The 27,418-nt window shown below is 41.0% G+C and overlaps 1 protein-coding gene and 1 non-coding gene across 8 annotated transcripts in view; both read left to right on the top strand.

The window, feature by feature from the left end:
* Positions 1-311: 311 nt before the first annotated feature.
* PDXDC1 (pyridoxal dependent decarboxylase domain containing 1) overlaps positions 312-27,418 on the top strand; it is a 51,520-nt gene continuing 24,413 nt past the window's right edge. Inside the window, exons 1-8 of one of the 7 annotated variants that reach the window (XM_021697960.1) lie at positions 312-391; positions 14,953-15,026; positions 15,563-15,625; positions 17,594-17,674; positions 19,663-19,809; positions 20,799-20,988; positions 24,551-24,619; positions 26,749-26,827. In XM_021697960.1, the coding sequence (XP_021553635.1) occupies positions 371-391; positions 14,953-15,026; positions 15,563-15,625; positions 17,594-17,674; positions 19,663-19,809; positions 20,799-20,988; positions 24,551-24,619; positions 26,749-26,827 (724 nt within the window). In that variant the 5' untranslated portion in view covers positions 312-370. Of the gene's footprint in view, positions 392-9,732; positions 9,754-14,952; positions 15,027-15,562; positions 15,626-17,593; positions 17,675-19,662; positions 19,810-20,798; positions 20,989-24,550; positions 24,620-26,748; positions 26,828-27,418 lie in introns of those variants that run through there. The other 6 variants (XM_021697961.2, XM_044915624.1, XM_044915623.1 and 3 more) reach the window with 6 other exon arrangements.
* LOC123325011 lies at positions 18,198-18,266 on the top strand. Its single transcript, XR_006540179.1, has one exon. It is a non-coding gene; the product is annotated as a small nucleolar RNA SNORD45 (small nucleolar RNA).

The following is a 27,418-nucleotide window of genomic DNA, read 5'->3' as shown; positions in this document are numbered from 1 at the left end:
TACCCCGACGCCTGCGACGGGCTTCTGGAAGTTTGGAGCGGCTCCGCCGTGTCTCGCCCCCCTCACCTGGGAACGTTAGGGCTGGCCGGCGTGAAGGCCAGGTACGGAAGCCCAGAGGGCCCCGCCCGCCCCGAGGGGCCCCGCCCCGCCCCGCCCCGCCCCGCCCCGCCCCGCCCCGCCTCGCCTCCCTGAGACCCGCAGATTTCCCACCCCGCGGCGACGCCGGGCAGCTCCTCCTCGTCTCCGCCCCGCCGGCCGCGGCCGCGGGGGACGTCAGCGCTGCCAGCGTGGAAACCACGGCGGGCCGCGGGAGGCGGAAGTAGCGCCGGGACCGCGGAGCCTCCATCGGGCTCCGCCGGCCGCCTCAGCCATGGACGCGTCCCTGGAGAAGGTCTGTACTCGGGCTGGGGAGCGGCGCTGCGGCCCGGGGGCCACCCGGCTCCGGGGCGACTGTTTCCCGGTCGCGAGCTGCCATTGTGACCGGGGAGGGGCCCGGGGGCTAACTGGCCCTGCCTGAGGAGGCTTGGCCGCGAGGGCGTCCGGCCGGGCGCTCGCGGCTGAGGCCTGGTCACGTCACGGGGCCGGGAGTCCCACGGGTCCCCGTGGCCTGGGAGAGGCCGGGCCGGTTCTGCCCGGAGCCCAGTGCGGGGGCCGCGGGGCTGACCTTGGGGCCTGCCCGAGCTCGGCTCACCCTTTCGGATGACAGAGCTAACCATTTACAGCCCCAGAAGAGCCTGGACAGAAGCCCCGGTGGTTTCGGAGCCAACTGCAAGCCTGTAGGTTTTCTGTGGTCTCCAAGTTAGGGGGGAAACAATGTTGAAGCAGTGGTTTTCCAACTTCAGCATGAATAGGAATCACCTGGGGCCCTTGGTAAACACCTCGATTTTTGGCCGTCGGGTCGGACCCTCATGGGGGCGGGACGGGGATCTGCCTGTTTAACAAGTTCCCCCACGTGATTCTGGTGCTGTAGTTTGTGAACACCCGTGAAGGACCCCCCGCCGCCCCCCGAGATCAAGAAGGGATGGGTCTTCTGTAGATGGTGAATTGCGTTTTGGGGGTTGCTGCTACTCCACAGCTTGTGGCTCCCTCTTTCCGTGGGGTCGGGGGGGTGGGGAATCCGAAATCCCCTGATAGCCTCGCTTTCATCTAGTTTGCTTTGGGGAAGCAGCCCCGGGGTGTACCTGGCTGACTACTCTGGCAAGGGGAATGGATTCTAATTGTCCCGGATTTAGGGCTCGTAAGTGAGAACCAGTGTTTGGATCCCTTTATGGATACCAGTCTTCAGAACCTGGCATTCTGCCTTCCCTCCCAAGTTCTTCCTCTTCAAGCTTGGGAGTCTGCTCGTGCAGACCCAGTTTGTTGTTGTTGTTGGTTTTTTGTTTTTGTTGTTTTTTTGTGCATGCAGAATTCGGGAGCAATGTTAGTGTTTTGAGATTGCCTTGTTTTGGTTTTGAACTGGCAGAAATGACATACTTTGTCATGTTTTTCCCCCCTTCGGTGTGGTAGCTGCTGTAGATTGGTTCCCTTGTCACTGGAAAGTTGAAGGGAGTAATTGTACCAGTTCAGCCAGATATCTTCATGTGCACGCAGTGGTATAGCTTACACGTCAGGTTTCTCATAAATTGGGCGGAAGGCAGTCAAGAAAAGAAACTGTTTTTAATGTTATATGTTTTGCTGGCTAGGAATGAAGTCTTTCCAGGCTTTTAATTAGTACACGGTGTCTACCTTGTGGTACTTTTGAGTTACAGGCTGGGTCAGTGATTCTCAGCCACGGTTGCAGTTTTGTTCCCTAGGGGACATTTGGCAACTTGTTTGGAGACCTTTTTGATTGTCACAACGGGGGGTGGGGGGGGTGTAGGAAGGTGCTGCTGGCACCTAGTGGGTAGAGGCCAAGGATGCTGCTAAACATCCCACCTTGCACAGGAGAGCCTCCATACCAGAGAATATCTGCTTAAAATATTAGTCGTGCTGAGGCTGAGAACCCTGGTCTAGATCATATGTGTGACGCCAATGGTTGAATATAAAATGACGCTAAGATTGCCCCTTCAGTGTTGTTTCCTGTCCAGTTTCATAAGACAGGATGGGCTTTGTGTCTTTTCAGTTAGAAACCTAAAGAACTGGCGTGATCTTTCCTCCAAGAATATTTTTTAATAGGCAAATCTGCAAAAACAGAGTGCGTTGGAATCCCACTTTAAATACTACTTTTCTGGCATTTAATTAGTCAATTATACTGGTTTCTCCCTATAAATGTTAATTGATGATAAAAGATCGTAAACTCTAAATGAAGATCTGAAGAGGTACTGAAACTCCAGAGTGCTTAAGACTGGAACATTCACAAAAATGGCAGTGATCTTTGAGGAATTCAGAATGTGTGGGCTGGAAGTTTCTGCCTTAGGCCAGTGTGGAAATTCTGAATGTAAGTTTTTCAGGACTAAGACTATGTCTTATTTTTGTATTCCCTGTAGCAGTAGAGGGCCTCACATGTAGTGAACAATTTCTGTTGGTGCTAAGTGGGCAGAAAAGGAAAAGAATTGCTATAATATGAATGTTGAGGATTTCATGTTCTGAAAAATAGTTTGAATCAAAGTAAAAACATTGAATTGTGTCCATTATTCCTGTTTCTTTGAGGAATAGGCTCCTCTGGGCTAAATTCTACATTGCAAATATAAACTATTGGAGCAGTTCTGAATGATCCCATTTAAACCGATGCTTGCATAATTTATACTGGCTACAGAAACCACAATGTTATTTGATTCCCATACTCTAACTTCAAGTAATCGGTCTCTCTAAAATGTAGTAGTCCATCATCATTTAGTAGAATCAGTTAGTACATTTCCTTTGGTCCAAATATAATCCTGTACTCTTGCTTTTTCTTTAGATAATATGTAGATGGGAGACCTGTGATGACAGAGCCATTTTCTTTGGTTACTTTTCTTTCACAGTACTATCCATTGTATCTGAACTTAGTGAGGTCTCAAGAAACCAAGACAGGTCAATTGAAGGGGCAGGGCATTCAAACTGGAAGAGTAGTTGTAGGAGCCTCAGCCCCTCAATACTGTATGTCCAGCTCATAAGGAACAAGGCCCTATCGCATAGTCTCACAATGTTTACTTACGTTAATAATCAAGTTTTAAAAATGCCACAGGAAGTAACTACTCTGATGCTTCAGATCTTAATAAGTTAACAAACAAAATATACACTTAATAAGTTAAACAAACAAAAATATACACTTTTCAGTAAAAACCTGCTACTTTAAACTTGTACAACAGCCCAGACCTTTTTCTGTTGCTTGGAAAAGCTCATTCTTCCTGGGTATTACATTTCGACAAAGTGTATTGCAATTTATTTGCATTTACTTTAATTCCAACCTTGAGTAAACTTAAACTCAGCCCTCCTGGCATTCTGGGCTGGATAATGCTCTTGTGAGAAGCTGTCCTGTGCATTGTAGAATGTTGAGCAGCATCCCTGGCCTCTCCCAGTAGCATTTCTGAACCAAAGTCATCAAATGAAGAAATTGTTCCCTGGGGGTTGGGGAAACTGCCTCTGGTTGAGACCCACAGACTTAGGGAATCTGTAGCTGCGTGTTCGGTATGGTAGCTGCTGGCCCCATTTGGCTACTTAAATTTAGATTAGTTAAAATTAAGTAAAATCTAAAACTCAGTTTCTCATTGGGCACATTTCAAGTGCTCGACAGTCATGGTGTGGCTTGTGGCTGCACTACCGGACAGTGCAGATGGAGAACGTTTCCATGTTGGGCAGCACTGTAGAGTGGGGCTCGTTTATTTGTTTTATATTTATTTAATTCTTGTCTCTACAAGAGGCAACTTTGACTCTGCTTCTGATCGAAATAATTGCAACCCTACCCATTATTTTTTCTTGTACTCTTTCTGAGCGAAGTCCCTCCCCGCCCTTTGGACCTGATTTTGGAAAATTCTTTCATCCTTACAAGGAGCAATAGGAGCATGACTGGAACATTCCTGATTATTACTGGCGAAGACTACCAGAATTTCAATTCCTGTTTTTTATTTTATTTATTTATTTATTTATTTTAAAGATTTTATTTATTTATTTGAGACAGAGAGAATGAGATACAAAGAGCATGAGAGGGAGGAGGGTCAGAGGGAGAAGCAGACTCCCTGCCGAGCAGGGAGCCCGATGCAGGACTCGATCCCGGGACTCCAGGATCACGACCTGAGCCGAAGGCAGTCGCTTAACCAACTGAGCCACCCAGGCGCCCTCCTGTTTTTTATTTTAAAAGCTCACGAAAGGAACACCTATTAGACATGTTTGAAAAAAAATAACCATTTTCTGTGGTCTGACTTTGTAGATCTTACATAGAAAAGGGAACGGGAATGATAGCCTGTAATTTTAGCATTCATTTAAAGCTGATCCCTATATCATCATAAAGTAAGGGTTTTGCATACGGGTGCGTGGTGGCTGAAGTGGTAAATGATTATCAAATGCTGGGTGTCTGGGAAAACATGGTACAAAATTCCTGATCCTAAAAATTTATGGCCTTGGTGATTTTTGATTTATTCAAGATTGCAGAGGCAGTCAGTGACAGAGCTGTTGATGATCCCCAGTCCAGTGTGTGTTCCACCATATCTAGGATTATGAGTTAAAATTATAGAGAGGAGTTGCCTGAGTTTAAGGTCAGCTGTTTTCACCTAAGCGGTAGCCTGCTTTGATTTATAGTTTTTATTGAAAGCCAGCTATGGTCAGAGCCAAGTGCTGGGAGAAACACGAGGTGAATTAGACCTGATCTTTGCAGGAGGTTATGTTCTGGTAGGGGCATACATGTTTAGACAAATCCTTGTATAGCAAGGTGGGGTAAAAAGTATTAAGGAAAAAATGGGGAATGCATGGAATTGAGTAACCAGGAAAGATTTTTGTAGAGATTCTTTGGGTGGAATGTCAGAACCGTGTCTTTTCTAGAGTTTTTTAAAAATGAAAATGAAATATAAATGCTTACTTTATAATATGATTGTGCCTCATATTAATTGCTGGTAGAACATAAGGGAAAGGAAACCTGTTTCACATTTTGAAGTTAAATTAGATATAAAAAATATTTCTCTAATCACTTTGAAAATATCCAAAATCTAGCATACATCTATTTTTTCCAAGCAATATTCAAAATGAAAATATTCATTATTTTTAATTTTTTTGTTTGTTTTGATTTCTGTTACTGCAGTTGTTTTTTGCTTTATTAAATGCTAAGTATTTAGTTGCCTTAAAGTTGGATCGTCCTTGAGATCTAGCCTGGGACCCTGTCCACTTTTTATTTCTGTGGAAAATGCATTCTCAGTTTAAAAGGACTGAGGGAGGAGTACACTTTTCTCATATAACCCTTCTTCCTGTATGCGGAAAAGCAGAAACAGCCCTCACTTTAAAATGCAACTCCACGGGGTGCCTGGGTGGCTCAGTTGGGTTGAGTGTCTGACTCGATTTCAGCTCAGGTCTCGATCTCAGGGTCGTGAGTTCAAGCCCCATGTTGGGCTCCATGCTGGGCATGGAGCTTACTTAAAAAATAAAATAAAATGCAACTCCATGACATTGAACATTTAGCTCTAGTGATCTCAGGATCCTAGTAAGACTGACTGACTTGTAAGACTGGACATTGTATTAGATGGAATCCTATTAAGTTGTGGGTTTTGTGCATTAAAAAAGGTTGAATGTAGGCAGTTTCACACAGCTCAGTCCTAAAGGTCTGAAGATGCATAGATAACGCACAAAGGCCTCAGAATCAATGGGTTCCTTTCCTCAGAAAGATAAGGCTAGCAGCATTAGTCCTATGGAGTTCCAGTTCAGTATGGGATAGAGTGATATTGGTGAGGATAATGGATATATTTATCTTTCTGATTCCATCCCCAGCAAGTCCTAGGAAGCACTCCCTATAAGAACCACATCTCAATGAAAGACTTCTATTTTCAAGTGACGATAGCATGCTTTTCTGTAGGCAATTTTTTTGTGTTCCAGAATAAGTGTGTGATTCCAGATGAACTAGTAAACGTCTTAGAAATAGAGCTTGCCTGGTGTGTGGTACTTTTCCATCTGTGTAGTTGTTGGGAAGCATCTATTCATGATATATATAAAGCCTGAATAAATTGATTCTCCAGAGGAGTGGTCTCTAGGAATACATTTGTTGAAACTTAGACTTGGATCCCTAGCCTTCCCAACACATATCTTAAGGAGAGTGATTTGAATGCCCCCCCCTTTATTTTTAACCCTCTGCATGCTTCTGTGACAGGTTTGATCTGATATAGCTAACTGCTGCCTCCTTCTACCAGATTCTTCTCTGCCATCTATTTTTGCCTCTTCTTTTCCCCATATGTTCTTTTTTGCCTCTCCTCTTGATGAATTGGTAAGATTAAATACTAATGCCCTATGCAAGATTTGAATATCCCTCTTCACCTGGGAATATTAAGCTACTTAATGAGCCAGTGATTACAGTATGTCTTCATGTTCTCACAGACACACTCAAGCATAAGATTTCCAGGAGTGTCCAGTTCTTAGAAGACACAGACGGTAGTGCCTAGTTCTTAATGAAAAACTTTTCTGTTGAAATGAGGCAAAAGTATTTACAAATGTAGAAATTGAGAGTCCGAAAAGGCAGGCCAGGTTTGCAAGGCACTATATCAACTTCCCAGAGAATCGCTGTCAAAAATGTTCTCTTGTCCTTGACCGGAAAGGAACAGCTGTGTTCGTGGAGCCGCAGCTGCTGTGTGCTTGGTGCTTCTCAGAGATGTGTAGTATTGGGGGTATTTGTTGAACTAGTGCTAGATAGCAGGCACTATCAATGTTTTCACTGGGGAGAAAAAGTAATGATTTTGAGAGAGTTGATAGTTTCATGGTATCTCCGGGATTCACCTTGCTTAGAAAGATGTGGAAGGCCACAGAAGCTGGTATGTTAGAATCACAGGATTTTGGAGCGCCTAGTTGGCTCGGTCGGTTAAGCAGCTGCCTTTGGCTCAGGTCATGATCCTGGAGTCCCAGGATCGAGTCCGAGTTGGGCTCCCTGCTCAGTGGGGAGTCTGCTTCTTTGCCCCTCCCCTGGCTCTTGCTTTCTCTCTCTCTCTTTCTCGCTTGCTCTCAAAAATAAATCTTAAAAAAAACAAAACAAAACAAAACAGGATTTTAGAGCTTTTTCTGATTGATCGATTGAAGAAAGGTGGTGTTTTTTTTTTTTTTTTAAAGATTTTTGTTTATTTGAGAGAGCAAGAGAGAGCACCAGCGGGGTGGGGGGGGGCAGAGGGAGAGGGAGAAGCAGACTCCCCGCAGAGCAGGGAGCCCGATGTGGGGCTCTATCCCAGGACCCCAGAATCATGACCCGAGCCGAAGGCAGATGCTTCACTGACTGAGCCACTCAGGCACTCAGGTGGTGATTTTTTCTTTTAACATGTCTAACGCATATGTTGTAAATTAGCATTTGATGACAACCCAGTCTTCTCTCCAATATGAGCAGCTGGTATTCTCACATGCTTTAGTTTTTCTTTGTTAATAGTCCTACAACTCCCCAATTATGAACATTCCTCCCCTGAAAAGGTTTATAGAAACTACAGTATCATTTACTTCTATTGATGAATGTTGTGATTTTTGTATTTTCGGCTTCCTTTTTCCCTTTCGTCTGGGGGCTGCTTGTCTTTAAAGGGTTAGCTCTGTGTTTCCCAAATAGCAGTTATTCATATACCATCTTTGACTTTTGTCACATCAGTGTACCATTTGCACTATTATTTGCTTAATATTTCTTCTGAATTGATCTTAAATCAATTCACCCACCTTTTTAAAATTGAGGGACAATTTATGTGTAATAAAAATACCCACTTTAATGATACAGTTTGAGTTTTGGCAGTTAAATACAGACTTATAACCACCAGCATGATCAAGATATGGAACATTTGCATCTCCTTTAAAAGTTCCCTTGTGCCTCTTTCAGTGGATCCCAAATATGCTTTCTGTTCCTATAATCTGCCCCCCCTTTTTAACTTAGATTTTGCTAAACAATAGTGTCTATGAATTCAGGGTTTGAGGTGTTATTTTTTTCCCTAATTCATGTGAAAGTATGATTTTATGAATATATGATTTTTGTTGTCACACTTGGTTCAACTAAAGAAAATACATACAAGAGATTGATTAAGCATGCTTGAAAGCGGAGAACATTTTAAAAGTAACTATAGGGCAACAGTTACCAAATTTTATGCCCTAAGATTCTTTTCCTACTGCAGTTTCCACTTTTGAAAGGTTCTCATAGGGCGCTTGGGTGGCTCAGTCGTTAAGCATCTGCCTTTGGCTCACGTCATGGTCCCTGGGTCCTGGGATCGAGTCCCACATCAGGGTCCCTGCTCCACGGGAAGCCTGCTTCTCCCTCTCACTCCCCCTGCTTGTGTTCCCTCTCTCGCTGTGTCTCTCTCTCTGTCAAATAAATAAATATCTTTAAAAAAAAAAAAAAAGGTTCTTATAAACAACTTCTTGGTAAATAAACTTTATTAACAAATGATTGTATCTGATTGTTAATAATTGCCAACATCCATCCTACAGGTTACATCCTATATATGGGATGTCAAATCAACTTAGCAGGTCGTGACCAGCAGTTTTTAAAAAATGAAAGAGAACAAAACAATAAATAGGATGTATTCCAAATAAGGGTAGGAATAGTGCCAGTGTGTTACTTTATACTGAATTGATACAATTCTAGCCAAGAGCAAAAATAAATGATTTTTTTCGTTGATCCATGCAGCCCTATTCCAGATAAATTTAGAACTTCCACTAGCTTTTAGAAAACTTGAGAATTACTCCCTGACTTTTTTTCTTGTTTTACTTTGCATTTGACTCTTTTTTTCCTCCAACATTTAAATTGTGAGAACCTTAATTGGTGATGTTTTAACATTACGTGTAATATTTCTTCTCCTGATAGTGGCAGGATATTTTACTATTCCATACTGACTGAAAATGATGAAAATCAACTAGTATAAAAATGGCTCTTAAATGTTTATAAAATGACGAACAGTGGAGCTTGTTTTACAAAATGAGCTGTTTCGGTTCTGTGACAATTACCGTACAAACAATTGAATGGTTCTTCTTAGCCTTGAAATTGCATTAAGCCATACCACTCATCTTTGTTAGATATAATTGAAGCAAAAATACTGAATCCACTTCATTACACAGCAGAATCAGCCATAACTGAAGTATAATTTATAAATTTACAATCTAATGACTAACAGTCTAATAGCTGTCTCTGAATCTTCAGTAATGAGCATATAGTGGTTTCGAGATTAGGTACACACACTCTGTAAATGTTTGTTGCACTGTTTTGGTTAGTTTTTTAACAGTATGATTGCTGCAAACCTCTTTAAGCCTTAGGGACCCAAGGTGAGCATGGGCCATGGATGTCCTGCTCAGGAGTCTGAGTTGGCGTCCTGCTCCCTTTCCTAGAAAAGCATCTGAAAACCTCACACTCATAGCTGTTGTCATGGCTTAATTATTAATAGTGCTCTTTCACTCTTGAAAATGTCCTTGTTTTGATAATAAGTTTTTGGTTATCTAGTTGACACTGTGAAATTTTCCCAATAGGGAGAGCTTTCTGATATACTTTTTATCTAGGTGAAGGATCATCTTTAAAATGAGGCCTGGGGCACCTGGATGGTTCAGTTGGTTAAGCATCCAACTCTTGATCTCAGCTTAGGTCTTGATCTCAGGGTCATGAGTTCAAGTTCTGCCTTGGGCTCCATGCTGGACATGGAACCTACTTTAAAAAAGGTGGGGGGAGGCCTTAGCTCTAATTAAGACTTGAGTACAGGGCTTTTTCAAAGTGAGAGTTGCTTTGTTTACTTATTTGATAAAATTGAAAAGCAGTATTGCCTAGGGTTAAGAGCACTAGTTTTAGGGTAGCACAGGCTTTGTTTTAAATTCTGGCCCTACACCCCAATGTTTATAGCAGCAATGTCCACAGTAGTCAAACTACGGAAAGAGCCTAGATGTCCATCAATTGATGAATGGATAAAGAAGATGTGGTATATGTATATACAATGGAATACTACTCAGCCATCAAAAAATGAAATCTTGCCATTTGCAAAGAAATGGATGGAACCTAGAGGGTATTATGCTAAGCAAAATAAGTCAATCAGAAAGACAAGTATCATATCTCACTCATATGTGGAATATAAGAAACAAAACAGAGGATCATAGGGGAAGGGAGGGAAAAATAAAACAAGATGAAGTCAGAGAGGGAGACAAACCATAAGAGACTCTTAATCATAGGAAACAGAGTTGCTGGAGCAGAGGGAGGTGGGGGGATGGGGTAACTGGGTGATGGACAGTAAAGAGAGCATGTGATGTAATGAGCACTGGGTATTATATAAGACTGATGAATCACTGAACTCTACTTCTGAAACTAATAATACACTATGTTAATTAATTGAATTTAAATTTAAAAAAAATAAATTCTGGCCCTAAAGCATAATAACTGCCTTTGGGTTAGTCAGGAAGTAATGCATATAAAAGTGTTAGTTGGCCTAATGCCTGGAATATAGTAAGCAGTCCAGTAACTATTAGTAATTATTAAGGGTCACAAATCTCAGTGAACCCTTTTTCTGTGCTAGATCCTGTGCTTGGTGCTAAGGAATTAAAAAAATGATAGGATGTTCTTCCTAGGAACCTAGCACAGAATACTGTTTTTTCCCCCTCAAAATCTTAAAACAATCTTAATCTAAGTATTGAATAATAGATACCTTTTTTTTAAACAGTCTACTTTTATTTTTTTACTTATTTTTTTAAAGATTTTATTTGTTAGCACGAGCACACAAGCAGGGGGAGTGGCAGGCAGAGGGAGAGGGAAAAGCAGGCTCCCTGCTGAGCAAGGAGCCTGATGTGGGACTCAATCCCAGGACCCTGGAATCATGACCTGAGCTGAAGGCAGGCGCGTAACTGAGCCACCCAGGTGTCCCCTGAGTAATAGATATCTTTATACAAATTTAGTTTTTCATTCATTTAGATTTGTGTCTGGCTGTTGCCCTGCTGTTGTTTATTACATTTACCACACAACTGCCTTTGTCTGGCACTGTAACAGGTACTGAGGGTAAGAAATGTGAATTAGATAATCACGGCTGCCCTCACTAGAAGCCTGTGGAGGCATGGTTTTTAGTTTTAAGGAACCGATAAACAAATATACATTTTTCTTAGAGCGTTCCTTGACAGAATGTAGTATTATCCTGCAGCTGGATAACATTTTATATTTTGGATTTACCCAGTTAACACAAGCCCTTGAAGGATGTGTGGCATTGGAGACCCATCATATTCACATTTAATTTACTGAAAGTTAACTGTAAGTGTGATTTTCCGCAGCCACCCACTTTCCGCCACCTCCTCCACCCTCGACTTCACTTCCTGAAAGAGAGGAGGAGCTAGAGCAATTTAAATGTAAGCCATTCGTTTCACTGAGCATGTGCTCTGTACAGAGAGACTCCCATGTGGGAACTCGAAGCTCCGTTTTCCACCTGCCTTTCACAGTGTAAGCGTCTTGCCATCACATGTGAATTCTGGTGTTTAAAAATAAGTATTGTTCATAAGAAGTGAGTTCTAAACTAAGTCAATTTTGTGTACTCTCAACTGAAACACTGTGTTCCAGTCCTATAGGAAACGTTAACTGTGTTGCACTTAGAGCCAATAGGTTGATGCCCATTATGCTGTGCCTTCCTAAGGGGATTCAGAGGTAACATGACAGCCCAAGAATCCAGCTGATTGGAGACCCCTAGTCCTACAAAAACAGTCAAAATTAGTAGGAGTCTGAATTATTGCCTTCAGGAAGCTTATAATCTAATTGGAGAGAATATACTAGAAAGATCATTTCTAAAACAATTCACAGTAAAGGATATTGAGGAATCATAAGGATAAATGGCAGTTGCATATTAGAATGGCCCCAGTTTCATGTATTCTGTTCTCTTGCCCCCATAAATACAATCCTTTTTATCAGGCAGCGGGTCCACATTCTTTCGTTTAGCAAAACGGTATTGATATCTTTAAAGAAAATACAAGAGAATGAAATGGTTTTATCCATCAAAGTTTCTTGGAAGTATCGAATTGTGATTTAATAGGTAGAGAGATAAAAGGCAGAAGGACATTTCAGACAGGGCAAGTGTTAAAGGCATGAAACATGGAAGTATGGTTAATCAAGCAGAACTGTTTATCTTTTCAGTTGGCCAGGTGATTGGGAACACCCTGGAGGGTCACAGGGGATGAGGATAATAAGGAACATGACCAGTAGACTGAGGAGTTCAGATACATTCTCTTGGCCATTATCTGTTCCTCATCCTACTCATAATCATTAACTTAGAACACAGAGACCATTTGAGATTGCTTTGTAACCCATCTCATGTTACATTTAAATTGCTAATTTTATTGGAAACACCAGTTTTAAAATAATTTTTCTATCTTGTAAAATCATATTGGACGTGGCTATGCAGTTATTTTGTAATCCGTTTCGGGAATCTGTGTCATGTAATAGGTCAGAAACAGGAGTCAGGAAACCAGGGTTCCGGCACTGCTCTGTCACCTGATAGCTTTGTGACCTTAGGCAGTCACTTTACCTCTCTGAGTTTCTTCACTTCTCAAATGGTACACCACAGGTTTACATGCTATACTTCCTTTTTTCTTCTTCTTTTCAGTAATTTCTTCTACAAGTGAAAGTTAAAACTCTTGTTGTTATAAAACAGATCTGATCTCCTTAATGGGGGGCAGGGAGCTAAAAGCCCCAGCTGCCTACCCAACCCCACTTCCCCAAAGTTCTTTCTGGGAGTATTAAGACTCAGAAGAACACAAGTGGAAAATCCCTGGACTAGATCCCTAAAGTTAACATTTTTCCATACTTACGTGGATAAACTGAGTAGCATTTCTTAAAAACAGTTTTGAGGAGAGGGGTGCCTGTGTGGCTCTGTCAGTTAAGTACCCAACTCTTGATTTTGGCTCAGGTCATTATCTCAGCATTGTGAGATTGAGCCCGGTGTCAGGCTCTGCACTGGGCATGAAGCCTGCTCAAGATTCTCTCTTCTTGGGGTGCCTGAGTGGCTCAGTCGTTAAGCGTCTGCCTTCGGCTCAGGTCATGATCCCAGGGTCCTGGGATCGAGCCCCGCATCGAGCTCCCTGCTCCACGGGAAGCCAGCTTCTCCCTCTCCCACTCCCCCTGCTTGTGTTCCCTCTCTCGCTGTGTCTCTCTCTGTCAAGTAAATTAAAAGAAAAAAATTCTCTCCTCGTCTCCTCTTTAAAAAAAATTTTTTTTTGAGGATATACTGCAGTACGAACTGTAATACAATCCATTGTACACTTAATAAGATTAGGTACAGTAAGCAGTCTGAAGGGAAAAGAGCATAAATACACTTGAAGAGTAAGAGGGGAACAAAAGAAAGTCTCCGTAACTATCTATAACCCAACTTGTATGGAGATTCGAGACAACCAGATTGTCTGCCTTAAGACTGCTAAGGAGATTAAGAAGAAAGAAAGGAAAATGAGTTTGTGTGTTTAATTTTGTAAGATTTTTAAAATTTTTGTCTTATTTATCTTTTGAATGGGAGCTAGAAGTACACTTGGTACTAAAATCCGAAAAGAACAAAAAGATGTGAGTTGAAAAGACTCCCTCTCATCTGATGCCCATCCTTCCAGTTCCCTTCTCTGGAGGCAGTCACCATGACCAGCTGTGTAAGCTTCCAGAGTTTATGGAATCACTTCCAGATTTATGAGGATATTAGTTTCCTTTGGCTACTGTGACAAATGAGCACGAACTAGGTGCCTTAGGACAACAGAAATGTATTTTCCCACAGTTCTGGAGGCTAGTAGTTTGAAATCTGTATCATTGTCAAGGTGTTGGCAGGGCTGAACTCCCTCCAGAGGTTCTAGGGGAGAGTCCCTTCCTTTCTTGTGCCAGTTTATGTTGCCTGCCAGCACTCATTCCTTGGTTTGCGGCCCCATCACTCCAATTTTTGAGACCAAATCTCCTTCTGCTCTGTCTTCACATAGCCTTCTCGTGTTTGTGTGTGTGTGTGTGTGTGTGTGTACACTCCTACTTCTCTCTTACCTGGATGCATGTGACTGCATTTAGAGCTCACCTGGACAATTCAGGGTAATCTCACCATCTCTAGATCTTTAACTTAATCACATCTGCAAGGACTTTGCCATATAAGGTAACATTCACAAGTTCCAGGGTATTGTGATGTGATTATCTTTTGGGAGGCCATTTTTCAGCCTACTACAGCAATAAAACAAATAGCATACTATACATACTTTTCTGAACCTTGCTTCTAAGAGTGTAAAACTGGCATAATCTAACATTAATTCAAGACTGGTTAAATGATGAAATATCCATAGAGTGGAATATGGTGTTACCACTCAATACAAATGAAGTGGATATATACTGACATGGAACCATATTCACTATATAGTAGAAAAATGCAAGTTGCAGGGGTTCATAGGGGTAAGATGTGAGTTTGGAAAGATACATACCAAACTTGTGTGGCTTCCTCTGGGGAGTAGGACTGGTGGACTTTTTTTACATTACATGTTTGTACTTTGGAATTTTAAAATCAAATGTATTTTAGGGGCTCCTGGATGGGTCAGTCGGTTAGGCGTCTGACTCTTGGTTTTGGCTCAGGTCATGATACCGGGTCATGAGATTGAGCCCCATGTTGGGCTCCGTACTCAGCAAGGAGTCTGTCTGGGATTCTCTCTCGCTCTGCCTCTCCCACCATCTGTGCGTGCGCACTCTATCCCTCTCCCTAGGATAAATAAATAAAATCTTTTAAAAATTTAACGAAAATAGAGAACCTTTAAAACATGTACTTTATAATAAATCCATGTGTTTTAGAATAAATCCAGAAGAAAATGGACTTCAGTTTAATTTTTCTGGATGAATTACATTGCAGAAGCAATACAGGATTATTGCAATTTAATCTTTTTTGATTTGTTTCCCAGATAGCAGACCCTACATTAGCTGAGATGGGAAAAAACTTGAAAGAGGCCGTGAAGATGCTAGAGGACAGTCAGAGGTGAGCCTGGAACAGCAGTGACCCTATTAAACGTGTTCAGCCTGTTGTGAAGCTGGTGGCACTGGTTTCCTGCTGGTAAAAACACCTCTTGGTTTCACAATGTCACGCTTAGCTTAGCTTCATCTGACTTTAAAGATGGTGTTTGTTTTGGGTAGAAGGTACTTTGTAATTAAAAGATTTTGAAATTGAGGGGCAGGACTTTTCTAATTTTCAGTTCTGCCCATTAAGAGTTTCATTTACTTAATATATTGATTTGAATTCTGTAAATACTCCTTGCTGTACGTTTAGGTTATGTAGAGCTTCAGCTAACCAAGAAATGGGTTAAAGTGTTGTTTCATGTTCTTTTCCTGAAATTCAAGCTATACCCCAAACTGGGGACTAGGGCAACAGAGATGGGGGAAGAGATGTGATAAATGTGTTTCAAATCCTACATCAGCTACTAAGAGGTTAAAGGCAACATCGTCACATGTTTGCATGTTCAAATGTTAGAAATTTGGTAAGATAGAACAAATAGTTTTTTATTTTCTTTAAATTAGAAGAACAGAGGAGGAAAATGGAAAGAAGATATCAGGAGATATTCCGGGGCCACTCCAAGGCAGGTAGGTGGCAATGAAGATACATACTTTTAGTTGGGTATGTGTTATCTTTAAATCGAGATTTTCAAACCATTGTTGATTGATAATTTTAGTTGTGATAAGCACAAAGCAAATTCAGAGTCCTGTGCCATATGTAACATCAGAAAATCGGAATGCCATTGGCTGGTTGGTGATAATGCTGAATCTACCTGCTTCTCCCCCTTTCTCATTCAGGATTTAATTTAATTTCCCATTCAGAATTTAACAACCTCATGACTCAAAAGCGATGCACAAACTTATAATTATATAACTCGACTGTCATACTTAGTTCATCCTTGAAACCTGTAATCTATTCAGACTGCGCTTTATGGTGAGAGATACGTTAATTTGATAAGATGTATCATTTTTATAATAGAGTAAAATGAAAGTGTCAACTTCGATCATTTGTACGCAGAGTGATTATTTATTTTTGGGGCAACTAAAGCAAATCTGTCAAGTGTGTGTGGTTTAAGCTAGCAGGGAAAATATCAGAAAAAGAAGTAGCCGTGTAACTAAAATGTTCACCGGATGTTAGCACTCAGTCTGGAATTAAAGTCCCAGCCCAGCTTCCCTCAAGCTTACTTTTTTTTTTTTTTTTATATAACCAGGAAACTGCACACAGGTAAACAGTACAACTCCCTTCAATTGTTCTTTGACCTGAATGTGAATATATACAAGGTTGCAAGAGAAAAGTGTGGAGGAAGGACCACAGTGTGTCAATAAGTGTCCTATCTAACATACCCAGATGCTAATATTTTAAGATGGGCACTCCTGCTTGCCGCCTAACCGTGCTGATTTGAAGCCCTTGGATGTGAAGTGGGTTCTGCAGCTGAAAGCACGAACCAAATCCTATCAGTTCCCTCTTCCCACACTCCGGAAGGGAAAGAAAGGGTTCTAGTAATCCCACAGCAGTTTCCCTCCAAGAGATACTAGCAGGAGCATCTCTAGTTCTCAGAATAGGAGGCTATTAAAGCCACAGAGCAGGAGTAGTCACACTTAATGCTGACACCAACATCTGAGACCGTGCTTTGCCAGGCATGGCGTTAAACGTGTTTCGTGCACTGATTGTGTCCTCAAAATTCTGTAGTGTAGGGGCTTAGGGAGTTTGAGCAGCTGGCTCAAGGTCACATGACTAGCACGCAGGTCACATGACTAGCACGCACTCTCTCCACAGTGTCCAAGGGCCAGAGCCCTTCTCGCATGAAGGGCAGCACCTTGGAGAGGAAGGGCATTGGGGCATTGTTTCGACAGTGCCGCTTTTTCCAAAGAGAACTTTTTATTAGTCGTATTCTCATTAACGGAGTGATAATATTTTTATATTACAGTTATTACAAGTTGCCGTTGCTTACTACTTTAGCCATTCGCATTCTTATAAGTTTTCAACCCCTCACGTAAGAAGCGTTTCATAACATATTTTGGAGAGAAGGAAATCCGTTTGCACTCTAAGCAGATCTCCAGTTGCCCTGCTTGGGGACGAGGTGGTAGAAAACGATGCTTGCATTACATGTTTAAGTCTGTTAGAACAGCCAGACAAGACTCCTCCGTGGAAGGAGACTAGTCACACCAGTGGCACTGGAGTATTCTTGCTCCTTCTGTGACCTTCCAGCATCTTAAAAAGACTGTTTTGGTTCTTTTAACACGCTTGTTAAATACTCTCCTTGGATTCAAATGAACAGGTCGAGAAGTAGTGCTGAAGTAATACTGCTAAAATTTTCAGAAATCAATCTCCTGTTTGCATAGAATATTTAATAATTACATGGTTATATGGAAAATTCAGTTAATTTGAGGTTTATTTTTAAAAGATGTTTAGTGTATCTCAAGCACATTCTTATAGCTCCTCACTTAAAAAAAAAAAAAAAAAAAACCCTCATCAAGGCTGGTTTAAGTGAAGGAAATAGAGGGGTGGGGAATGTGTGCTGTTTCCACCTGTCCATCAGCCCTCTTCTTCTGCAGCGGACAAGACATGGTGAGCATCCTCCAGGTAGTCCAGAATCTGATGCACGGAGATGAGGATGAGGAGCCCCAGAGCGCCCGGTAAGGCGAGACGATTGGCAGCCGTTCTTTGAAAGTATATGTGTTCTTGATTTTGATAGTGATTGCATTCTTTTTTTTTTTTAAACGGTGATTGCATTCTTACAAGTTGCCAAAACAGAGCTGTGTTTCATTCACAGTTACGTATGATGTTAAAGCAGTGTTCATTTCTTCCTTTTCAGGTAGGTAACATATTGTAGGTAACATATTTTGCAAAAGGAAGGCACTCACTCAAACTAAATCCTGTAGTTTCTCTGGCATCATGTCTTAGAGAGGGGCTGACAGAGGGACCAGAGAATACTGCTGTGTGCTTCATACTTCCGCTTCGGACTGCTAAGAATTGCCACAGCTGAATCTGTTGGTGGCAGGCCACGTTGTCTGTGAATCATCCATTTATTTTTATTCATCTCACTTAGCTATTTATTTAGTTTCATGGTTAATTGTTTTAATTTGGGGGGGGACAGAAGTAATCATTCTCCTTTTTCAAATTTCAAAAGATAGAAAACAGTCTACAAAGGCAATTTTCAGTCGGTGATGTGATGGCATATGTTACCTGAACCCAAAATTGATGTGAATTCTAAAATTACGAGGCCTTGGATGAAAAGGGGCATTTCCTTCATACTCTACCCACCCCCCCCAGCTTGTCCTCCTGTATTCTTCAGAGATCCTTTATGTGTATGTGTTCATAAGCAAAGTCTACCTTCCCTCCAGTATGTAAATACTCTCTATGTTGTTCTGTACCTTGCTTTTTTCATTTAGGTCTAAGAGTTCATCATTTATCAGTATACAAGGAGCTTTCACCTGTAAGAGCTGTTTAGTTTTACTTTGGATGAATGAACCATGTCTCCTGTTCAGGTTTACTGTCACAAACATTGCTGCCGCCAGTAACTCTGTATGTGTGTCATTTATCATACAAGCAAGTGTTTCTGGAGATTAAAGTCTTAAAAGTGGGATTTCTCGGGTGCCTGGGTGGCTCAGTTGGTTGGGCCACTGCCTTCGGCTCAGGTCATGATCCTGGAGTCCCGGGTTCGAGTCCCGCATCGGGCTCCCTGCTCAGCAGGGAGTCTGCTTCTCCCTCTGACCCTCCCCCATCTCATGCTCTCTCATCTCATTCTCTGTCTCAAATAAATAAATAAAATCTTAAAAAAAAAAAAAAGTGGGATTTCTGAGCCAGATAGTTTGTATATTTGTAATTTTGATAGATATTGCCAAATTTCCTTCCGTGAAATTATGCCAGTTTATAGCCCCACCAGCAGTGCATGACAAAATCTCTTTGCCCACACCTTGCCTGCAAGGCTCCTAGCAGACCTAAGGGCTGTTACCAAGCTGCAAGGTGAGAAATATGTCAGCATAATTTTCGTTTACATTTTTCTTATGAATCACGTTAAATGTCTTTTTAATGTGTTTTAAGGCCCGTTTATATTTCCTTTACTATGAACTATGTCCTTTGCCCAGTATCCTGTCTCATTTTTTGGTTCTATTCTTACAATTTACATTTACTCTTTATAAGGGAAATTAGTCCTTCCATTTTAATTATGCATAAAACAATACCTGGTTCCCCTTGAATTTGCTGTATTGTTATAAACAGCTGTTCAGTGTGGGGAATTGATCTTCATCTAATGAGTCTCTGAAAAACTTATTTTCTGCCCAGTGTACCTCAGCACTATGCTCCGTAGTTCTTAGGCTGGCATTTAATTAAAAACAAAAAAAAATGAGAGAAAATTATTCACAGTTTGTATATTTAGTAGATATTCAACAAAAATAAGGGTATTTATCTCCTAGGATTTGAATTTTTAAAATCTTTTTGTTCCCCGGATTATCAGTACTTTATATACATAAATTTCTTACATTTATCTGAATTTTTGCCTTCTAGGCCATTAAGTGGATTTCAAGTCTGACAGATTTCTGTGAAAATACTGTGTCTCTAGGTTTTGTTTTATTGCTTTATTCGTATTTTGAATAATGCTCTTATAATTCATTTTGATTAACAGAATCCAGAATATTGGAGAACAAGGTCATATAGCTTTGCTGGGGCATAGTCTGGGAGCTTATATTTCGACTCTGGACAAAGAGAAGCTTAGAAAACTTATGACCAGGATACTTTCAGACACTACGTTATGGCTGTGCAGAATTTTCAGGTAAGGACATATATGAGTTGGCTACAGACTGTTTTCTGGAGCTTTGCTACCTAAGTTCATGTCTGCTTCTTCCCCTTCCTCTTGAAGGGTTGCTTAATCTCTGAATATCTCAGTTTCCCCATCTGTTAAATGGGGAGAACAATATTTATGTTATGGTATTGTTACGAGGATTAAATGAGCAAAAGAATAAGAGTATGTCAAGAGCCAAGAACATAAGCACATATAGTTTGGATAATGTCAGAGTTACTTGTTTTTAGGATTCCTGCTTGGCATATGTTGATAGAAGATAGAATAGGAAAATGCTGCAAGTATTTTTAATCAAAATACTAGCTTGTGCTTTAGTAGAAGGGAAATGCTGCCATAAGGAATTTGAGTGTGTGTTATGAAATTGAAATTTGCTTTATGCTGTGATAATGTTGGCATTATTAAGGAATTATAGCAGGTAAGGAAGACATAGGACCAGTGGTATTTTTGTGTTTATGCTGTTACTTTTAAAGAAAAGGAATGTTTGCCTAACCCTGTAAGATTTAACTTGAGAGACTTGCTTTCAGATGTTGGGAAAGAGTATAAGTTTGCCTAACTGTATTGCAAAGGAGAAATTTTCTTCTAATATTCCACCACCTGTAATTGACATTCTCTCTCCTTTTCTAGAAAGCAGACCAAGAAGAGTAATTGGCCCCAGGCAGATAATAGTGAAAGCAAAAGTTAGGCTGCCTAGCATTTTTGACAATTTTATTTACTTCGGATGTTTTAGGGCTGAAATGCTAAGACTGAGCCACCCAGGTACCCTTCCTCTGTTCTTTATAACCTCCAGCTGTAAGGTGTGGTCAGCCATCTAAGATGAGGGTGATCCCTATCTTCCTTTGACTGTTCTAGGTGACAGTTTCTAGGTTAAGAAAATAATTAGTTCCAGGATTGTAAGATTAGGATTGTAAAATCAGAGTTAACCAAAGATAAGACCATACTGATATATGGCTGTCTCTTAACAGGTATGAAAATGGCTGCGCTTATTTCCACGAAGAAGAAAGAGAAGGACTTGCAAAGATTTGTAGGCTTGCTATTCATTCTCGTTACGAAGACTTTGTAGTGGATGGTTTCAATGTGTTATATAACAAAAAACCTGTCATATATCTTAGTGCTGCTGCTAGGCCTGGCCTGGGCCAGTACCTTTGTAATCAGGTAATGTGGTATACAGTGGATACTTTAAAGCAATTGTGTTTTGTTCTGTCCTGAAACTTTATAGTATGTAGACCCATTTCTTTAGCTGCAGTTTTTTTCAAATGAAAAGAAACATATGCTTGTTTTGTCATTATCAAAAAATATATAAAGGTATATTAATTTTCAGATATATATGTGTGTGTGAAAAAAAATATATATATATTAGAGAGCGCACGCACACGCAAGCGGGGGTAAAGGGAGAGGGAGAGAGGGAATCTTAAGTAGGCTCCATACTCAGCATGGAGCCTGACATGGGGCTCAGTCCCACAACCCTGAGATCATGACCTGAGCTGAAATCAAAAGTTGGACACTTAACTGACTGGGCCTCCCAGGCACTGTGTGTGTGTGTGTATGTGTGTGTATGTGTATGTGTATTTATTTTTTTAGTTGCCCAAAGGCAACCACAGTCAACGTTTTTTTTCCCCAGACTTTAATCAAAGAGTTTTTACATGGTTATGTGTTTTTACATGGTTATGTCTGGCTTTTTTCACTTAGTGTTATAACAGGTACATACGCTGTATCAACAGTTCCTCCAAGTACAGTTTATTTTTAATATCTTCATAATATTCCTTCAAGTGACAGTATGGTATTTTACTACTGTTTCCCTTTTGGGCAATTAAAATGTTCACATTCTTTTATTTTCTCTGACCATTTTCAGGTAATGCTCTTTGCATAGGATTATTCTGGACATCTTTGTGTGTAAAGCTTTTTCTATATTTAGAAAATACTTTCTAGATTAGATTATATAGATTTTCAGAGTCTATCTAGAATTGGTAGATCAAAGAACATTACCATTTTTACATTGTAAAAATGTACATTACCATGTACAATTTCATGGTACATGTAGCCCAATTAGGGGGCTACAAAAAAATGTTCAGCCTCTTGGCCAACATTGTTTTAAAACCCATAGGATTGGAGGGTTTGTCTTTTGTAAGATGGAGGAATCCTGGGGTGATACATGGGGGAAACTCTGGGACCTAAGTTGATAATGAGCTGTGGTCACTGGTGGCAAGAAAGTTTGTCCTCTTTTTTTGTTGTTTTTTTTTTAAGATTTTACTTATTTATGAGAGAGCAGGGGGAGGAGCAGAGGGAGAGGAACAACTGACTCCATGCTGAGCGCGGAGCCCAACACGGGGCTCGATCTCACCACCCTGAGATCATGACCCGAGCTGCAACCAAGAGTCAGATACTTAATTGACTGAGCCACCAGGCACCCCTTATATCCTCTTTTTGAGTGTGTATAGAATGAGCAGATTTATAATATCCTTACAGGAACCTGGAACAAATTACTTCCTGAGTATCTACTACAGGCCAGGTTCTTATGGACCCAAAGTTGTCTTGGACAGCAATCCAATCTTCAAACTCCGTATGGGGTTGGGGGTGTACCTGGCTGGCTCAGTCACAAGAGCATGCAACTCTTGATCTCAGGGTCATGAGTTCAAGCCCCACTCTGAGTGTAGAACTTACTTAAAAAAAAAGGGGGGGGGGGCGCCTGGGTGGCTCAGTTGGTTAAGCGACTGCCTTCGGCTCAGGTCATGATCCTGGAGTCCCTGGATCGAGTCCCGCATCGGGCTCCCTGCTCGGCAGGGAGTCTGCTTCTCCCTCTGACCCTCCTCCCTCTCATGCTCTCTGTCTCTCATTCTCTCTGTCTCAAAATAAATAAATAAAATCTTTAAAAAAAAAAAAAAAGCTATATAAAGGTATTTTGTTAAGTGAGAAAGGCAGATGGCAAAATAGTATATATAAGATGGTCATATTCATGTTTTTGAAAGTGTTTATGTGTGAGGCGCCTGGTTGGCTCAGTCAGTGGAGCATGCGACTCTTGATCTCGGGGTCGTGAATTCAAGCCCCACGTTGGGCACAGAACTTGCTTTAAAAAAAAAAAATAAAGTGTATATGTATATGTTTTTCATACCCAAAAAATATTTATATAAATACTTAGAAAATATTTAGAAGGTTTTATACTAACCTCTTAACAGTAGTGGCTTGATGGCTTATGGGGGGGGAGGGCATTTTCACTTAATTTTTTTATTTTTATTTTTTTGAAGATTTTATTTATTTATTTGACAGAGACACGGCGAGAGAGGGAACACAAGCAGGGAGAGTGGGAGAGGGAGAAGCAGGCTTCCCGCCGAGCAGGTAGCCCAATGTGGGGCTCGATCCCAGGACTCTGGGATCATGACCTGAGCCGAAGGCAGATGCTTAATGACTGAGCCACCCACGTGCCCCGGCATTTTCACTTTAAACTTCTTTATTTTTTATTGTGTGTTTTACTTGGGCTTCAGTTTCATAATTTAAAAAGAAAGGGAAGAAAGTGTGCTCATTAAATTTTTGGTCTTGAAATGGTGCTACCAGGTCTTAGTTACCCAGAACACTATGCTGCAACTGTTTAAAAATTTCTAAAACGGGGCGCCTGGGTGGCTCAGTCAGTTAAGCGGCTGCCTTCGGCTCAGGTCATGATCCCAGGGTCCCCGGGATCGAGCCCCGCATCGGGCTCCCTGCTGGGCGGGGAGCCTGCCTCTGCCTACCTGTTCTCTCTATCTCTCTGTCAAATAAATAAATAAAATCTTTAAAAAAAAAAAAAATTTCTAAAACTATAAACTCCTCAAGGATTTGGAAGCTAAAAATAAAGAATATAAAATTTATTTGATAATTACTATCTCCATTCATAACACTGACTTCGTTTCTTTTAAGAAATGTACATCTGCTAATCCATATTTATTGCTTCTTAGGGAGTGGGTGGATCCATAAATGAGATCCTACTCTTTGAATGCCTTTTGCTGGTGTTATTTATTACTAATGCTTGGAGGAAGGATCCTAAATTATCTCCCAAAATGCTTAGAGCTTGGTTATTTCTTGGTTTGGAAAAGTGTTGTTTATTTTTTGGTATATTCTAGAATATAACAAAGATACTCATTTAGAACATGAGTTGATAGTTACTCATTTCGTTGACACAGAGAATATTACATTGTCTGTATCTTCTTATAAGAATCTCAGCGCCTGGGTAGCTCAGTCCGTTAAGCATCTGCCTTCGGCTCAGGTCATGATCCCGGGGTCCTGGGATTGAGCCCTGCATCAGGCTCCTTGCTCAGCCAGGAGCCTGCTTCTCTCTCTCCCTCTGCCCCTCCCCTGCTTGTGCTGTCTCACGAGTGTGCACTCTCCCAAGTAAATAAATAAAATCTTTAAAAAAAGAATCTCCGCTCCTGGAAGTACACCCTTTTTTTAAACTTGACTTTCTAGATGTCCTTCAACATCTGTTTATAATATTAAGAGTTCCACGGGCTCCCTGCTCAGCAGGGAGTCTGCTTCTCCCTCTGACCCTCCTCCCTCTCGTGCTCTCTGTCTCTCATTCTCTCTCTCGCAAAAAAAAAAAAAAAAAAAAATCTTAAAAAAAAAAAGTTCCTAAGGGGAGAGATTGTTTCAAAAGAGTAATTGTGACTTTTCTTAGAGCCACATTCTTTAGGGGGCATAAATGAATGGTGACAAAGCTCTTTCTTACGAAATTGTATGTTTCTTCTTGCAGCTCGGGTTGCCCTTCCCCTGCTTGTGTCGTGTGCCATGTAACACTATGTTTGGATCCCAGCATCAGATGGTGAGTTCTCTTTTTGGTTTGTAAAATAGTACGGAATTGTGTTTTGAAACCGTGTCTTCCTTTCAACTGAATTCTGTTTGCTGGCCTCCAGATAATTATTAGCTTGTTCATTTATTGCTTATATCTTCCTATTGTATAATATGTGCTTACGGGTTTGAACGTCCATGAAGGTTGGCTGGCATATAGGTCAGAAACACCTGCCTCTTAAGGAATCTTGTCATTACTGTATCACCTGCTTTAAGTAGAAACATGGGAGTCCAGTTAAGCACCAGAAATTTCTTCTAAAGCTTGTCCTTTGAATGGTTATCGTTGTCTGGCTTTGTGAATGGCAGATTTTAAAAATGTGGGATTGGAATTGGATTCTGCTTTTTTCCCTTAATTTTTTTTTTTTTTTTTTTTTTTAAAGATTTTATTTATTTATGTGAGAGAGAGAGAATGAGAGACAGAGAGCATGAGAGGGAGGAGGGTCAGAGGGAGAAGCAGACTCCCTGCCGAGCAGGGAGCCCGATGCGGGACTCGATCCCGGGACTCCAGGATCGTGACCTGAGCCGAAGGCAGTCGCTTAACCAACTGAGCCACCCAGGCGCCCTTTTCCCTTAATTTTTAAAAATTTTTTAATTTGGGCGCCTGGGTGGCTCAGTCGTTAAGCGTCTGCCTTCGGCTCAGGTCATGATTCCAGAGTCCTGGGATCGAGTCCCATATCGGGCTCCTTGCTCCGCGGGAAGCCTGCTTCTCCCTCTCCCACTCCCCCTGCTTGTGTTCCCTCTCAGGCTGTGTCTCTCTCTGTCAAATAAATAAATAAATTCTTTAAAAAAAAAATTTTTTTTTTTAATTTAAATTCAATTAACATAGTGTATTATTAGTTTCAGTGGTAGAGTTCAGTGATTCCTCAGTCTTATATAACATCCAGGGCTCATTACATCATGTGCCCTCCTTAATGCCCATCACCCAGTTACCCCATTCCCCACCCACCTCCCCTCCAGCAACCTTCAGTTTGTTTCCTATGATTAAGAGTCTCTTGTGGGAAGGATGGGGTGACTGGGTGATAGACACTGGGGAGGGTATGTGCTCTGGTAAGCGCTGTGAATTGTGCAAGACTGTTGAATCTCAGATCTGTACCTCTGAAACAAATAATGCAATATATGTTAAGAAAAAAAAAAAAAGAAGAAGAAGGTAGCGGGAGGGGAAGAATGAAGCGGGGGAAATCGGAGGGGTAGACGAACCATGAGAGACGATGGACTCTGAAAAACAAACAGGGTTCTAGAGGGGAGGGGGGTGGGAGGATGGGTTAGCCTGGTGGTGGGTATTGAGGAGGGCACATTCTGCATGGAGCACTGGGTGTTATGCACAAACAATGAATCATGGAACACTTCATCTAAAACTAATGATGTAATGTATGGGGATTAACATAAGAATAAAAAAAATTAAAAAAAAAAAAAAGAGTCTCTTATGGTTTGTCTCCCTCTCTGATTTCATCTTGTTTTATTTTTCCCTCCCTCCCCCTATTCTGCTTATTTTTAGACATTCAAGTGTTAAGCCTTCCCATACTGAAGCCAGAAACAAAAGGGATAGGTTTTAGGGTTCCGTGTTTCTTTTTCCAAGGTAGTTTGATCTTCTGGTTTGGATACATCAATGAGTAATATTAGAGATAAATTTTTGGCTATTTTGGGGGGGGTGGATTGAGAGAATATTTTTTTAAACATAAGTATTTAAAACTAGAGAAATATTTGTCTGTATATGTGCAGTTTTTAACTTTGATCTCATTTAACTGATTTTTGTAGTTAGTCTTCAAGGGAAACTATTTGATTTTTATCTCTGTGATTAGAGAAAATAGACAAATGGTCAAGAATAAGAATTGAGGGGCACCTGGATGGCTCAACTGGTTAAGCATCCGACTTTTGATCTGAGCTCAGGTCTTGATCTCAGGGTCATGAATTCAAGCCCCGTGTTGGGCTCCACACTGTGTGTGGAGCCTACTTTAAAAAAAAAAAAAAAAAAGAAAAGAACTGATTTACTGATTGGCATGATTAATTTTGAGAGTCATCTGCTTCTTTTGAAAGTTCTGATTTTTTATTGTATAGCTTTTATGCTAGTTGCTTCATGTTTTTGTGGTTTGCCTTTTCATCTAGGATGTTGCCTTCCTGGAGAAGCTGATTAAAGATGATATAGAACGCGGAAAACTGCCCCTTTTGCTTGTAGCAAATGCTGGTAGGTATTATGAACTGAATCTCGCATTTTAGACATATGAGAGAAAGACTAGGTACTTAGCCTAAAAAAAAAGTCTAAAATGTTTGCGCACCACATGTTTAAGGTGGTTTGTGTCAGCATCATGGTGAGAATTACAATACTACACTTAGCTCCTTAGATTCCCTTTAATTGTTGGTTTGTTTGGGGAGTTATTTTGTTGATGTGTGTCCTTTCTCATTTAGGTTGTAAGTGCTTCTCTCTTTTGTGTGCCTCCTTTCTAAATTGAATTTTAAAATGTCATACTTAAATGTGCACCTTGAGCGTGGCAGTTCAACAACCACTTTCTGCTGTGCTTCCCTCATCATATTCAGCATTGCACTTGGAGCTCCAGACAGTGCATAAGGCAAGAAAAATAATGACATGACACACATACTAGAAAGAATTAACTGTCTTTACTTGCAGATGGCCTGATTATCTAGATAGAAAGTCCTAAGGAAACTACAGAAAAGCCATTAGAACAATAAGCAAATTGATCAAGGGTTGCAGGATTTCTGTATACCAGCAATGAACCATTGAAATTGAATTAAAAATGCCATTCATAATAGCATCAAA

Source organism: Neomonachus schauinslandi, chromosome 5 (assembly GCF_002201575.2).
Source record: "Neomonachus schauinslandi chromosome 5, ASM220157v2, whole genome shotgun sequence".
Taxonomy (NCBI): Eukaryota; Metazoa; Chordata; class Mammalia; order Carnivora; family Phocidae; genus Neomonachus; species Neomonachus schauinslandi.
Note: the sequence above shows the minus strand (reverse complement) of the source record. Positions and strands in the feature narration are given on the sequence as shown.